The sequence below is a fragment of the Scyliorhinus canicula genome, chromosome 13, assembly GCF_902713615.1.
Source record: "Scyliorhinus canicula chromosome 13, sScyCan1.1, whole genome shotgun sequence".
Lineage (NCBI taxonomy): Eukaryota > Metazoa > Chordata > Chondrichthyes > Carcharhiniformes > Scyliorhinidae > Scyliorhinus > Scyliorhinus canicula.
The window spans coordinates 118,956,669-118,970,863 of record NC_052158.1 but is presented as its reverse complement, the minus strand read 5'-3'; the positions used below and the strand labels follow the sequence as shown (position 1 = coordinate 118,970,863).

Below are 14,195 nucleotides of genomic sequence, written 5' to 3'. Positions count from 1 at the left end.
AAAGCACAGAGAATGACACAGACCTACCTAGATTCACCAGTGCTAGAAGTGGTGCTATGCAAATGATTTCTCCCCCTCCATTATGTTATGGGCCAGGGTTTAGAGAACCCCAAAGTGTACCATGTAGTTCACCTGACCCACAACTTTTAATAGATTGTGGTATGGGGAGCACACAGTCCACTCTACCGGTGTGGTGCAGTAGACATCTAACAAGTGCGTTTTAAAGCAAAACAATGTTTATTCTATGAACTCAAGTCTTTTTAAACCACAGTAAACATCTTAGCAACCATCAATTCAAATACAACTCCAAAGAATACCGCATTCTTAGTAATACTTAAACACTCCTTTTAACATCCATAAGACATTAAAAAAAACCTTTTCACAGAAGCACATCAGGTTTAAATTCACTACTGAGAACAGTTATCGCTCTCAATTCACCAAATGATCAAGAGATAGTCTTTACATGGCAGGGAGAACAACATTACACATTCTCTGGCTGACTGCAGCTCCAACACTGAAACGAAACCAAAAAAAAAACACAGGCACACTCAAGCTTTTTCTCAAAGTGAAACTAACAGAGAGCCCAACTCCACCCACACTCTGACATCACTGCAGTAATAAACACCCATTTCTTAAAGGTACACCCACTACAGTTATTGTATAAAAAAACACCCATTTGTTAAAGGTACTCTCACATGACAATTAACATATGCTGTTAGTCATAACCTCAGAATAGACTTCGGAGGAAAACCACTTGTCCCATCCAACCATTAAGGATATGTGCCCCCCCCCCCCCCAGCAGTGTTTGTCTCCTATCACCCAAACAATTGCCAACCCATGTTAAAAGACTACCTCCAAATCTATCTTCATCTTCAACATGATCACCAAAAAAGCATCACCTTGCATAAATACAATTGTTTGCTCACAGAATTTTGCCCACTGGCCCCAATCCATAAAGAAGCTGTAGCCCAGGGGCATGCGCAAGGCAATCCAAATTTCCCATTTGAAATATCCTGATGTCGGCCCACACGTCCACATCATGACTGCGTCCTGAACAAGAACACCTGAACTAATAAGTTGCCGGTGCAGGCTGCTACTCTATTCTATATGGCACTGCGTGCTGAAGTTCTAATCCCCCAACACTGTCTTGTTCAGTTATTCTGCCTTACTCGTCATTTCATTTCAGAGTTTCTCATTCTTCTTCACTTCCATTTGCTGCCAGTTAGTTTTCTCATCACCAACCATCTCCAAAGACTGAAGAGAGGAATGAGGGGGAAAACAGTGAGGAGAGAAAGAAGCAGAGAGAAAAGACATTAACTGTTGCCTTTCACCAAAAAATATCCAGTATTGTTTTTCATTCATAACAATTATTCAGAGGTTAAAAATACATAATTGAAACTTTGAAACAGTTCTCTCTCTCTCTCCTCCGAATGCTTGCCGCATCGGCCTCACACAATAACACACCACTGTTGTCACTAGGTTGAAATGGAAGGTCTTCTGAGCAATTAATTAACTGACACAAACCCAAAATGATGGGTTTGGAGCTTTCTCCCAGTATTTTGCCTTATTAGTTGCACACCCACTGTTGTTTATGAGACGCAACCGTTTCAATATCGATCTGGTGGTATGCAACATTATCTGGAAAGAATACAACCTCAGGCATTTCACAAGAGACTATCCGAAAAGAGGAATGCTTTATTTGTTTACTAAACATAAATGAAAATTCATGGTTAAGTAATTAGTTATGTGGTCATATGTGGGCAAAAAACATGTAGTCCATCACCCAATTGTGTCTAGTTAGCCCACCTTTGCTGGGATCATAGTACTATAATCGCTCAAGTAAGGGGGGAGGGAAAACAACTTACTTGGGGGTGAGGGTGTCCATACACACAATACAATCTTGAAATGTAAACGCCCTATTTGGGCTGGAGGTTAGTGGCACCAAGCACAACCAGGAAGGGGGGGGGGGCTGCCTGTAGAACACAAATGGCAAAGGCAGCTAGCAGCCATGACGGGGGACCTGCTGCAGCTTTGCACAAGAGAGAGGCATTGCTTCTGAGGGCGAGAAGCCCCACCGAACACAAAAGTGGACAAATGGTGGCCACGTGGAAGTCAAAGCATGTGATCTGGTGCAAGATCTCCCAGCTCCTGAAAAGTTACCACACAAGAAAAAAAAAATGCTGCCGGCTTTGAGCTTGGCAGCTGTGCAAACGTGCACCAGGATATTCATGTTTGCCAGCTTTAACTTTGAAAATCACCACCTTATCTGCCTCAGTTCATTTAACAAGCTTGTTCACATTGTTTGCAATAATTATTAAGTGTTAGGAATTTACTGTATAAATTTGACTCTGTTTCCAGTTGCGCTTCCAATGAACCAGATCCCATTCAGTGTAATAAGGAATTTTTCCTGCACCGGCAGAATCTTTTAATTACACAGTTTACGGCCATTCCATATGGAACAGTTTGATCAACTTGGTAACTTAAATGCAGCAGAACTTCTGACAATCCCAATTTCTTCCTTCACCCGATTATCACAGCTGGACACTTGCTAGCAAGGGTCACAATTTAAGAGCATGAGGTGCAGTGTCTGGACCAAGACATTATCAGGTTCCACTCGGACTCCACAGAAGGAGGCTATTTACCCTCATGTTGGAATGGCTGAAAAAACAAAACTCAACCAGCCTGACAATTTTCCACTTTATGGCCTGTAACCTTGCAGTTACAGTACTGGTGTATATCCAAGCCCTTTTTAAAAGCAATGAGGATTTCCACATTTACCAACCTTTCAGGCGGTGAAAATATTTCTCAACTCCCTTCTAAAAATCTTAAATTGAATAACAAACATTTGGAATATGCTCCATTAAATCCTAAATGGAAGATTAATCGCTGGCAAAATAAACATTATCTATATGGTGAGAGGCTGCAGATTTGGAGATGCAGAGGGATCTGGGGTTCCTAGTGCATGGATCACAAATGGCTAGTTTACAGGTACAGAAAGTAATTGGGAAAGCTAATAGAATATTATTGTTTATTGTGAGAGGAATTGATTACAAAAGTAGAGAGGTTTTGCTTCAGTTATCCAGGCCATTAGTGAAACCACATCTGGGGTGTTGTGTACAGTATTTAAAGGAAAGACCTAAATGTATTAGAAAGGAGTTCAGAGACGATTTACTAGAATAGGTGGATTGTCTCAGAAGGAAAGGTTGGAGAGGTTAGGTGTGTATGCACTAGAGTTTAGAAAAGTGAGAAGCGATGGTATTGAAACCTTTAAGCTCCTGAGGGGTACGGGCAGTACAGTGGCTAGCACTGCTGACTCATGCACCGAGGGTCCCAGGTTCGATCCCAGTTCTGGATCACTGTCTGTGAGGAGTTTGCACATTCTCCCCATGTTTGCATGGGTTGCACCCCTACAATCCAAATATGTGCAGAGAAGGTGGATTGACCACACAAAATTGCCCCTTAATTGGAAAAAAAATGAATTGGGTACTCTAAAGTGATCCTGAGAGGTATTGACAGGGTGGATGTGGAGAGGATGTTTCTTCCTGTAGACGAATCTAAAACTGGTGGGCACTTTAAAAATAAGGGGTTTAAGTGAATTGAGGAGAAATATTTTCTCTCAAAGTGTTGACAGCCTCTGGAACTCTTCCTCAAAATGCAGTGGATATTTTTAAGGTAGAGCTAGGCAGATTCTGATTAACACAGGGGGGTGAACGTGGGGTTGAAGTTACAATCAGATCAGCCATGATCTTTATTGATGACTGAGCAGACTCGAGGGGCCAAGTGGCCTATTTTGCTCCCAATGTATATGTTCATATGCACTGGGCACTGACAGAATGGTGCTCACAGCAGCATGCACTAGCTCCATCCTACTACTTGGTCCTCCATGGGCAGCACATTGGCACAGTGGTAGCACTGCTTCACAGCGCCAGGGACCTGGGTTCAATTCAAACCGCGAGTGACTGTGTTCTTCCAGTGTCTGCATGGGTCTCCTCTGGTTCCTCCCACAGTCCAAAGACGTGCAGGTTAGGTGGATTGCTTACGTTGAATTGCCCATTAAGTGAGGTGTAAATTAGATTAAGGGGTTATTGGGATAGGGCGGAGGAGTGGACTTGGGTGGAGTGCTCTTTCAGAGGGTGGGTGCTGACACAATGGGCCGAATGGCCCTCCTTACTGTACTGTAGGGATTCTACGAGAAGAAATTCTATGGTCACTGAAATTCTTACTCTCTCAATATGCGGTGGAAAACATCTATCGTCCAACGTAATGTATTGCATGGTGTTGCAAGCAAAGTGCAAATACAATGAAACTGAGACTTCTTAAGTGGACAATGTCTCAGTTGGAGAATCCTCTTTTTGAGAAACTCCAAAGCTTTCAGCTTGAAACCTGTTCCACCACAGGCATTGTGTTCCTAAACACTCTGGGTGCACAATATAAGGGCACAGGTACTTTACCAATCTGCTCTTTCCAGATACCGTAATGACTTATTTCACAAGATCACAACATTTGAAATGACTGCTTATCAATGACAACTGGTGCACAGCAAGTAACTGGGAAAAGTTCCAGACCCAGCTCTGAAGGGTTGTATAATTAAAGTCATCGTTAAGAACAGGTCCCGTCGATTTAGCCTAGTGACACCAGTGGTTGATGGCATTGTGTGAGGCCTTTAAAGCAAGCAGTGAACAATTCTGAGAGTTTGTGTTTGAGAGAGTTTTCATTATGTAGGTTTGATCTCAAAACAACTGTTTCAATGAATGGAAAACAGCTTCAGAAAACTTGTTTAAAGTGGCACGGTCACTCGTCCACACTTCCCCATCAAGGAATCGTTCCAGAATAGCACAGCACAGAACATCCATATTTTTGGTGTTTGCTATATTTTAACTCCTTGCAAATGATCAAGGCCGGGTTTTATTGGAGAACGAGCACGCGTCCTTAACCCACAACGAGCGGTGTTTACATCTGACAAAAATCAGCAGTTATTTCATTGACACTGTCCCATCCGCACTGTCAACACCAGATACTACATTGCTTAAACCCAGCAAAGATTGGACTGCTGGCCGTGGAAGCTGAAGGGAAACTGCACCGACAGCTAGGCACTGAAACCTGAAGGCGAGAGAGTGTGTGTGTGTGTGTGTGTGTGTGTATGTATCTGGGAACACTCGCTTGCAGCACCAAAACGGTTAAAAAAAAAGAGAAAGGCAAGAAAGTACTTACCAAAGTTTGTTCGTAGTGGAGCGCCCCCCGGTTAGCCTCGGCTCCAGCCATGTCTGTATCTGCCAGTGAAATCCGCACTCTTGTCAATTCAGCCTTGGTGGAGCGCACCACTTTGCGGCGGGGCAGAGGGGAAACGCTGCCTGTCAAACACACCCGCACTCGGTGCTGTGAGTGCAGCCAGCTCCGGCCACAGCCTCCCTGCTGTCCGCCGCCCACCTCCTTTCACACCGCCCCGCCGCAACCAGCTGCTGCTGCCGGTCAGCGAGTGAGTGCGAGCGATCGGCAATCGCTCACCCACCACCCGCCTCTGCCTGTGTGACTGGCACACACACACACAAGGAGCACAGTTCCGGATATCTAGCAGCAGCACCGCAGGAGGGACGTGCCCAGTTCTTTTCAGGTGGATCGAAGAAGCACGATTCCTGGGCGATACCTTATAAACCACACCAGTTATATGAAAGGTGAACCCCCCTCCCTGCCCTGGTCACTGGCCAGCTGCTTTATTTGGCGGCCCCGATTCCGATGAACGCTGAGACGATTTTCTGCTGTTGAGAGGCGGACAGCAGCATAACTTGTGACCGGCCACACTTGCTCTGAAGTCCTGAATTAAGCAGTGCCATGGGCTTGGAGGAGCCGTCACCGATGGTGATTCCACCGCCACACTCGGGACGCTTGTGAACTCTTTTGGGGTGCAACCGAGGAAATAAAGTGAAATAAGGAAGGGACAAATTAGAGGGGGCCGCTCCTGATCGAAGCACTGCCCCAACACAAAACAAAGATCAACTGAAACTTAAGAAATCAGATTAAAGGGGTCGATAAAACACCACGGTGCCCACCGGGCACGGACGGCCTCGATGATGCCCGTGGACACCACATGCTCCCTCTCCAGTGACACCCGACCCGCGAATAAAGCCATAGTAGAGGGGCAGACATGTCAGATGACGACCTCGATCGCCCGCTCCCTAGACCTTTAATGGCACTTGCGAAGCAGCTGGGACCCGTGTTTTGTCAATTTAACCTGATTAGCCACAACTCATACTCCAATAGTCACATGGACAGACAATGTGTTCCTGTTCATTTCCACTACCATGTCCATGCTCTATATCGCAGATCCATGAGCCTTTAACTTTCCCATTAACCTTTTGTGCAATGCTTTTTCAAATGACTTTCAGAAATCCAGATATACCACATCTACTGATTCCCCTTTATCTACCCCACCAGTTGTATCCTCAAAAAAAACTCAATAAACTGGTCAAATATGATTTTTATTTCATGAAACCATGCTGACTTTGTCTGACACACTGATTTTCTAAGTCCATTTTCCAGCATTTTCCTGATGACTGATGTAAGGCTGACTGCCTCATAGTCCCTATTTTCTTTATTTTTCCCTTCTTAACTATCACTTCAGTATTGTTTCAGTTTCACATCTGAGGCAACTTTTAAAATAATTTAATTTAATCTGTGCCAAAGTAAATTACTGGAGAATGCTGAAGTCTCAATTGAGCTCCAATCTTGAATGGTTGTTTGACCATCAGGATAGGTAACCCATTCCCAGTGTTCGGAGATGTATTTTACAAGATTAAGCATTAAAGCAGGGTAGCATGGTGGTTAGCATAAATGCTTCACAGCTCCAGGGTCCCAGGTTCGGTTCCCGGCTGGGTCACTGTCTGTGCGGAGTCTGCACGTCCTCCCCGTGTGTGCGTGGGTTTCCTCCGGGTGCTCCGGTTTCCTCCCACAGTCCAAAGATGTGCGGGTTAGGTGGATTGGCCATGCTAAATTGCCTGTAGTGTCTTTAAAAGTAAGGTTAAGGGGGGAGGGTTGTTGGGTTATGGGTATAGGTTGGATACGTGGGTTTGAGTAGGGTGATCATTGCTCGGCACAACATCGAGGGCCGAAGGGCCTGTTCTGTGCTGGACTGTTCTATGTTCTATAAAGCTCCATTAAAAATTTGAACAGGGACTTGGGCTTATATAGTTAAAGGGGGCACACCAGGTACATTTACCAAGGGCTAGGATGAGTCGGCTGTTTGAGGGGGAGGAGGATAAGTGTGAGTGCTGTCGGAGGGACCCGGCAAACTATGTTCACATGTTCTGGGCATGTCCTGAGGTGATGAGATTCTGGGTCTTCTTCCTCAGCACCATGTTGACGATTCTGCAAATGGAATTGGAGTTGAGTCCCCTAGGGGCCATATTTGGGGTGTCAGACCTGCTGGAGCTGCAGACGGGGGGGGGGTGCGATGTCTCAGCCTTCACCTTGCTGATCGCTCGCAGGCGGGTTCTGTTGGTGTGGAGGTCAGCTTCTCCACACAATGCCTCAGTATGGCTGGGGGATCTAATGAAGTTTCTACACCTGGAGAAAATTAAGTACATAAGGGGTGCAACTGAGGGGTTCTACAGAAGATGACAGCCGTTTATTCTGTATGTTAAAGGGCTAGTCACCGGCAGCTGTTGGGATGGGGTTCTGGGAAGCAGGGAGATTGTTGTTCTTTGCGTTTGTCTTTCTTGTTTTATGTTTTGTAATATCAAAAAAATGTTTAAGAAAGATATTTAATAATAATCTTTATTAGCATCACAAGTAGGCTTACATTAACACTGCAATGAAGTTCCTGTGAAAATCCCTTAGGTCGCCACACTCCGCGCCTGTTCGGGTACACAGAGGGAGAATTCGGAATGTCCATTCCCCAGCAAGCAAGGGCGCGATTCTCCACTCCCCACAACCGCGTGGGGGAATCGCGGGAGGGCCCCCCAACAATTTTATCCCCCCTCGCGCCCCCCTCAATTCCCCCCCCCCCCCCCCCCCCCCCCCCCCCGGGCTCGGAAGAACCACGGCGACTTGCGATTCTCTGACCGGATGGCCGAGTAGCCTGCCGTTCGCGACCGTTTCCAACGAAGGGCGGCAACCACACCTGGTCGCTGCCAGTCGTGAAACGGGTGTGGAGATGCCCGTTTGGGGCTTGTAGGGGGGCCTGGTGGGAATGAGCACCATGACTGTGCCGGGAGGGGACAGGCCCGCGATCGATGCCCACCGATCGTCGGGCCGGCGTCTCAATCGGACGCACTATTTTCCCTCTGCCGCCCCGCAAGATCAAGTTGCCACGTCTTGCGGGGCGGCTGAGGGGAAAGATGGCCACCGCGCATGCGCGGGTTTGTGCCGTCAGCGTCGTGACGTCAGCTGCGCATGTGCGGGTTGGAGCCGGCCAACCTGCACATGCGCAGCTGACGTCATCAGGCACGCCGGCCGCGTCATTCTTGGCACGACACCCCCGCGGCCAAGAGTTATGGAGCGCCGCTCCTAGCCCCGTCGGGAGGGGAGAATAGGGGGCGAGGAGCGGCCTCCGAGGCCGTCGTGAGACTTGGCCGAGTTCACGATGGCCCTCCCGATTTTTCCCGGGATTGGAGAATTCCGCCCCATGTCTTTCGGGACTTGTGGAAGGAAACCGGAGGAAACCCACACAGACACAGGGAGAATGTGCAGACTCCGCAGACAGTGACCCAAGCCGGGAATTGAACCCGGATCCCTGGCACTGTGAAGCAACAGTGCTAACCACTGTGCGACTGTGCTGCAAGGACCTCTGGTGGCGGCCATGGAGTGAGTGGTCGTACATTTGGTGACTCCCGCTCAAGGTGGATTTCTTCAGTCCTTCCCCACCCGAATGTTTGGTATTGAGGGCAAAGGATATGCCTAGGGAAGGTAATACTCCAGTCTATGGATCAGCGGACGAGATGTGCCACAATAAAGTGAGAGCAGCTGGAGCAGGAATGTTTTTGTGGTGCACCATAGGTGAAGGTGGCAGAGGGCAAGGGGGCACCGCTGCCCAACCAGAGCAGCTGGTGGAATTTTTGAACAACAGATTCCTGCTGCAGAGGGTGTAGTCACCACTGATGTATATATTGTATATAGAGGATGTCAATGTAGCTGCTTTATGGTAAGGCCTGTACTACAGGTACGGAGGTAGTTCACTGCCTACTGGCTCCGCCCAGTAAGCGGAGTATAAATATGTGTGCTCCCCATATAGCAGCCATTTCGCCAGCTGCTGTAGGAGGCCACACATCTTAGTGTAATAAAGCCTCGATTGCATCCAATTCTCGTCTTTGTGTAATTGATCGTGCATCACAGAGGAAGGAGACTTTGAAGGATTTGGCCAAGGTGGTGGAGCCGCTCAGGGAGGCAATTGATCGGGTGGAGCAGAGGTAGGAGGCTCAGGGTCTAGCAACCCAGAAGGTGGAGGAGGCAGTGGGGGAGCACGAGGAGCAGCTGGCCTCACTGGAGACAGAGCTGGGGATGGTGTTGGAAAGCCAGAAGAGACTGAGAAATTGTAAGACCTTGAGAACCGCTCCAGGAGGCAGGATTTCAGGATCGTCGGGATGCCTGAGGGTATTGAGGGAGCGGAGGTTGCCAAGTATGTGGCGAGCATTTGGAGAGGTTGACGGGGAAGGGGGTCTTAGACCAGCCCTCGAGGTGGATCAGATGTACAGGGTGCTGAGGAGGAGGCTGAAGGTGGGCGAGCCGCCGAGGACGATGGTGGTGAGACTGCTTCGTTTTGGACAATTAAAAAATTCTTGTGGATGAGGCAGACCATGAATTGCACCTGGGAAGGGAGTGAGCCGCAGATCGACCAGGACCTGAGTGCGGAGCTGGCTGAGCAGAGTGCCGGTCACAACCGGGTAAAGGCAGCCTCTTGAAGAAGCGGGTGAAGTTCGTGGCTATGTATCTTCCCCGCTTGTGGGTGACACACCAAAAGCAGGAATTTTATTTTGACTCGCCGGAGGAGGCTTTGGACTTTATTATTATTTTTTTATCCACCCCCGCGCCCCATGATGGACTTTATGAGGGTCCAAGGACTGGGAGGAGCGTGAGGACTTTGAACTTTGGATTGAACTTTGGAGAGGAGCTTTGTCTTTGTTGTGAAGTGTATGGGGTGAGCAATTTGGGGTGGGTTTGATGGGGAAGCGATGATGGTGAGTGTGCCTTTTGTTTCTCTTTGTTGGTAGTTGTGAGGATTGTTGGGGGAGGGGTGGACTGGAGGGGTGAGGGAAAGTCAGAGGCCCTGGGTGGGGACCACCATGCTGGCTGGGCAAGCTAGTTAATGGGAGTGAAGTTCTACGGTTTATGATCTATGATTTCTATGAGGGTGTGTGTGTGTGAGAGGGTGCAGGCTACCATTCAGGGCCATGTGGAGTTGAACGACACGGGAGGCCATAGCCGGCATGCTGTGGGAGGCGCTCAAGGCAGTAGTCTGGGGGGAATTTATTTTGATTCGGGCGCATAGGGAGAGTGTAGAGTGGGAGGAAATGGCAAGGCAGACGATATTCTGAGGGTGGATCGGAGGTACTTAGTGGTGCTGGAGGAGGGGCTGTTAAGGGAGAGACAGAGGCTCCAGATAGAGTTTGGGTTAGTGTCCACGGGGAAGGCGATGGGCAGTTGTGGAGGGCCAGAGGGGCAGTGTACAAGTACTGGGAGAAGGCGAATAGGATGCCAGTACCCCAGTTAAGGAAGCAGGAAGTGGCAAAGGAGACTGGTAGGGTGACGGACGAGAATGGAAAGGTGCTGACAGACCTGGAGGAGGTGAATGGGGCATTTGAGGCCTTCTATAGGAGGCTGTATGAGTTGGAGCTCACGACGAAAGAAGAGAGGATGCGGCGATTCCTGGATGGGTTGGAGTTCCCCAAGGTGGAGGGGGAGAGGAGGGAACTCCCCCTCCACCATGGAAGCCTATAATATAATAAGGCTAGGGAGAGGCAGGAACTCCCCCCTACATTGTCGCTGGCTTCCATCTCCCTGATTTTAAAGAATGATAAGGGCCCGGAGTAGTGTGGGTCATACCGCCCAATATAACTGCTGAACGTTGATGTTAAGCTGTTGGCAAAGGTGCTGGCATCGCAAATTGAGGACTCTGTACCGGGGTGATAGGGGAGGATCAGACAGGATTTGTGAAGGGAATGCAGTTGTTGGCGAGTGTGCGGAGGATACTTAATGTAATTATGATGCCTTCAGAGGGCAGGAGGTAGAAGTGGTGATGACAATGGACACGTAGAAGGCTTTTGATCAGGTGGAGCGGGTGAATTTGTTGGAGGTAATGGGGCGGTTTGGGTTCGGGTAGTGGTTTGTGGACTGCGCCCGGCTGTTGTACAGGACGCCGGTGATGGGTGTTCGGATGGACCGGATGAGTTTGGGGTACTTTGGGCTACATAGGGGGATGAGACAGGGGTTCGGGAGGTGATAATTTGGGGGTTTGTGTGGGCGGGCACGACCATGTGGGTGAGGCAGTGTTTTTGGAGGGGGGGGGGCAAGGGGTGGGAGTTGCTGGCAATGCCGAATTTGATAAATTACTATTGGACAGGGAATATTGCAATGGTGGGGATATGGACTGTTGAGGAGAGATAGGTTTCGGGGTGGATGGAGGCGGCGTTGTGTAGGAGGATAAGTTTGAGGGCACCGTTGTTGGCATCTCCACCGTTCTCACCAGTCAGGTACTCCGTGAGCCCCAGTGGTGGTTTCGTTGTTATGGGTGAGGAGCCAGTGCAGGCAACATTTTGGGCTGGAGGGCGTGTCATTGTGGGCGCTGATAGGCAACAACCATAGGTTTGTGCCGGCGAGGCTGGGTGCGAGGTTCTGGAGGTGGGGGTAGATGGGGATAGAGTACTTTAGGGATTTGTTTATAGGGGGCAGGTTTGTGGGGCTGGAGGAATTGGGGAAATTGTATGAGTTGCCCAAAGGGAACGGTTTTAGGTATCTGCAGGTGAGGGATTTTGAGAGGAGAGAGGTGCCGTCCTTCCCGGGGCTGTCATACCCTTCCTTAGGACAGCACGGTAGCACAGTGGATAGCACTGTGGCTTCACAGTGCCAGGGTCCCAGGTTCGATTCCCCGCTGGGTCACTGTCTGTGCGGAGTCTGCACGCTCTCCCCGTGTCTGCGTGGGTTTCCTCCGTGTCCTCCAGTTTCCTCCCACATCCAATGACATGCAGGTTGGGTGGATTGGCCATGATAAATTGCCCTTAGAGACCAAAAAAGGTTAGGAGGGATTATTGGGTTACAGGGATAGGGTGGAAGTGAGGGCTTAAGTGGGTCGGTGCAGACTCGGGCCGAATGGCCTCCTTCTGCACTGTTCTATGTTATTTTTTAAAAAAAATTTTAAAATAGAATTTACAGTGCAGAAGGAGGCCATTCGGCCCATCGAGTCTGCACTGGTTCTTGGAAAGAGCACCCTACCCAAGCCCATACCTCCACCCTATCCCCATAACCCAGTAACCCCACCTAACACTAAGGGGCAATTTGGACCCTGAGGGCAATTTATCATGGCCAATCCACCTAACCTGCACATCTTTGGACTGTGGGAGGAAACCGGAGCACCCGGAGGAAACCCACGCACACACGGGGAGAACGTGCAGACTCCACACAGACAGTGACCCAGTGGGGAATCGAACCTGGGACCCTGGTGCTGTGAAGCATTTGTGCTATCCACAATGCTACCGTGCTGCCCTCCGGTGTTGCAGGACAAGTTGTTGCCGGAGGACGATATGGGGGAGGGTGCTGGATATTTACAAGGCATTGATGGAGAGGGAGGACACTCCAGTGGAGGAGATCAAGCGCAAGTGGGAGGAGGAGCTGGGAGGCGAGGTGCGGGCCGGGACCTGGGCGGAGGCCTTTGCAGAGAGTGAGCATGTCCTCTTTGTGTGCAAGGCCTTAAGCCTTAAGCCTATGTGCATAGGGTTCACATGACAGTGATGAGGATAGCAGATTCTTTGCAGGAGTGGAAGACAGGCGTGGGGGGCTCACAATTCACGGCCACATGTTCTGGGCGTGTTCAAGGCTGAGGGGGTTCTCGCAGGGGTTCTCGGAGGTTCTTGGTGTGGGGGCGGCGATATTTGGTGTGTCGGAAGACCTGGGAGTCCAGGGGAGGAGAGTTGTCCAGGGAGAGGGGGGGGGGGGGGGGGGGGGGGGGGGGGAAGAGGCCGACATATTAACCTTTGCCTCATTGATATTCCGGAGGTGGAGTTTCTTGGTTAGCGAGACTCAAAGCCATCGTAGATCAGGTTCGCTCTGCAGGGGTCAGTAGAAGGGTTCAGCCAGAGTTGAAAACCATTAATTGATTACTTCAAGGATAATTGAGGGGTTAGCAAGGAGGTGGGGGGGGGGGGGGGTAAGGGGGTTAAAATGGGGAAGTCGAGATGTGGTGCGGTGTTGGTATCAGGGGAGTTTGGGGATCTGTTTTTTCAGGTTGATGTGATTTTCTTTTGACATTTTGTGCATATATGTAACAAACTTTGAATAAAATTATACAAAATAATAAAAATATTTCAAAAAATAAAAAGCTGAACACTTAGGCCTTCTGCTAGCACTGGCTGGAAAGTGGCCCAGTATCATACATCCGGTTACCTGCTAAGACCTTCCCAACCCCTCCCCAAACATGTTGGCTCTCATCTGATGGAGATTACAAAGTTATTTGCATGAAATATGAACTTTAAAACCACAGGGAAATGAACCACAGTAGAAATCAGATAAATATTGGATACAAGCAAATTACTGCGGATGCTGGAATCTGAAACCATAGAGAAAATACTGGAAAATCTCAGCAGGTCTGGCAGCATCTGGAGGGAGAAGAAAGTCAAGTCCAGATGACCCTCTGTCAAAGCTAGAAGACAGAGAAAGTAGGAAATATTTATACTGTGGAGTGAGAATGAAAGATGAGTCATAGCCACAGAAACCCAGGGATACGGGGTGCTAATAGCCACAGATACCATGGGAAAGAGTGCTAATGGCAGTCCCCAGAGAGGACAAAAGCTGTGAAGGGAGAACTAGCAGAGAAACTAACATCAGAGGGTAAACTGTGACAGATGTAGATGTGGGGGGAGGGGAAGGGGGAAGCAAATGGGAGAAAGGTGGATAAGATGGGGGGGGGGGGGGGGGTTAAATATATATAAAGAAAGATAAGAGAGAAAGAAATGATAAAATACAGTTAAAATGAAATGGGATGAAAACAAATG

The 14,195-nt window shown here is 48.9% G+C and overlaps 1 protein-coding gene across 3 annotated transcripts in view; it reads right to left on the bottom strand.

The window, feature by feature from the left end:
• clcn2c (chloride channel 2c) overlaps positions 1-5,540 on the bottom strand; it is a 677,449-nt gene extending 671,909 nt beyond the window's left edge. For all 3 annotated transcript variants that reach the window (XM_038815641.1, XM_038815642.1, XM_038815644.1), the window contains exon 1: positions 5,212-5,540. In XM_038815641.1, coding sequence (XP_038671569.1) covers positions 5,212-5,262 — 51 coding nt within the window. In that variant the 5' untranslated portion in view covers positions 5,263-5,540. The remainder of the gene's footprint in view (positions 1-5,211) is intronic.
• Positions 5,541-14,195: the final 8,655 nt, after the last annotated feature.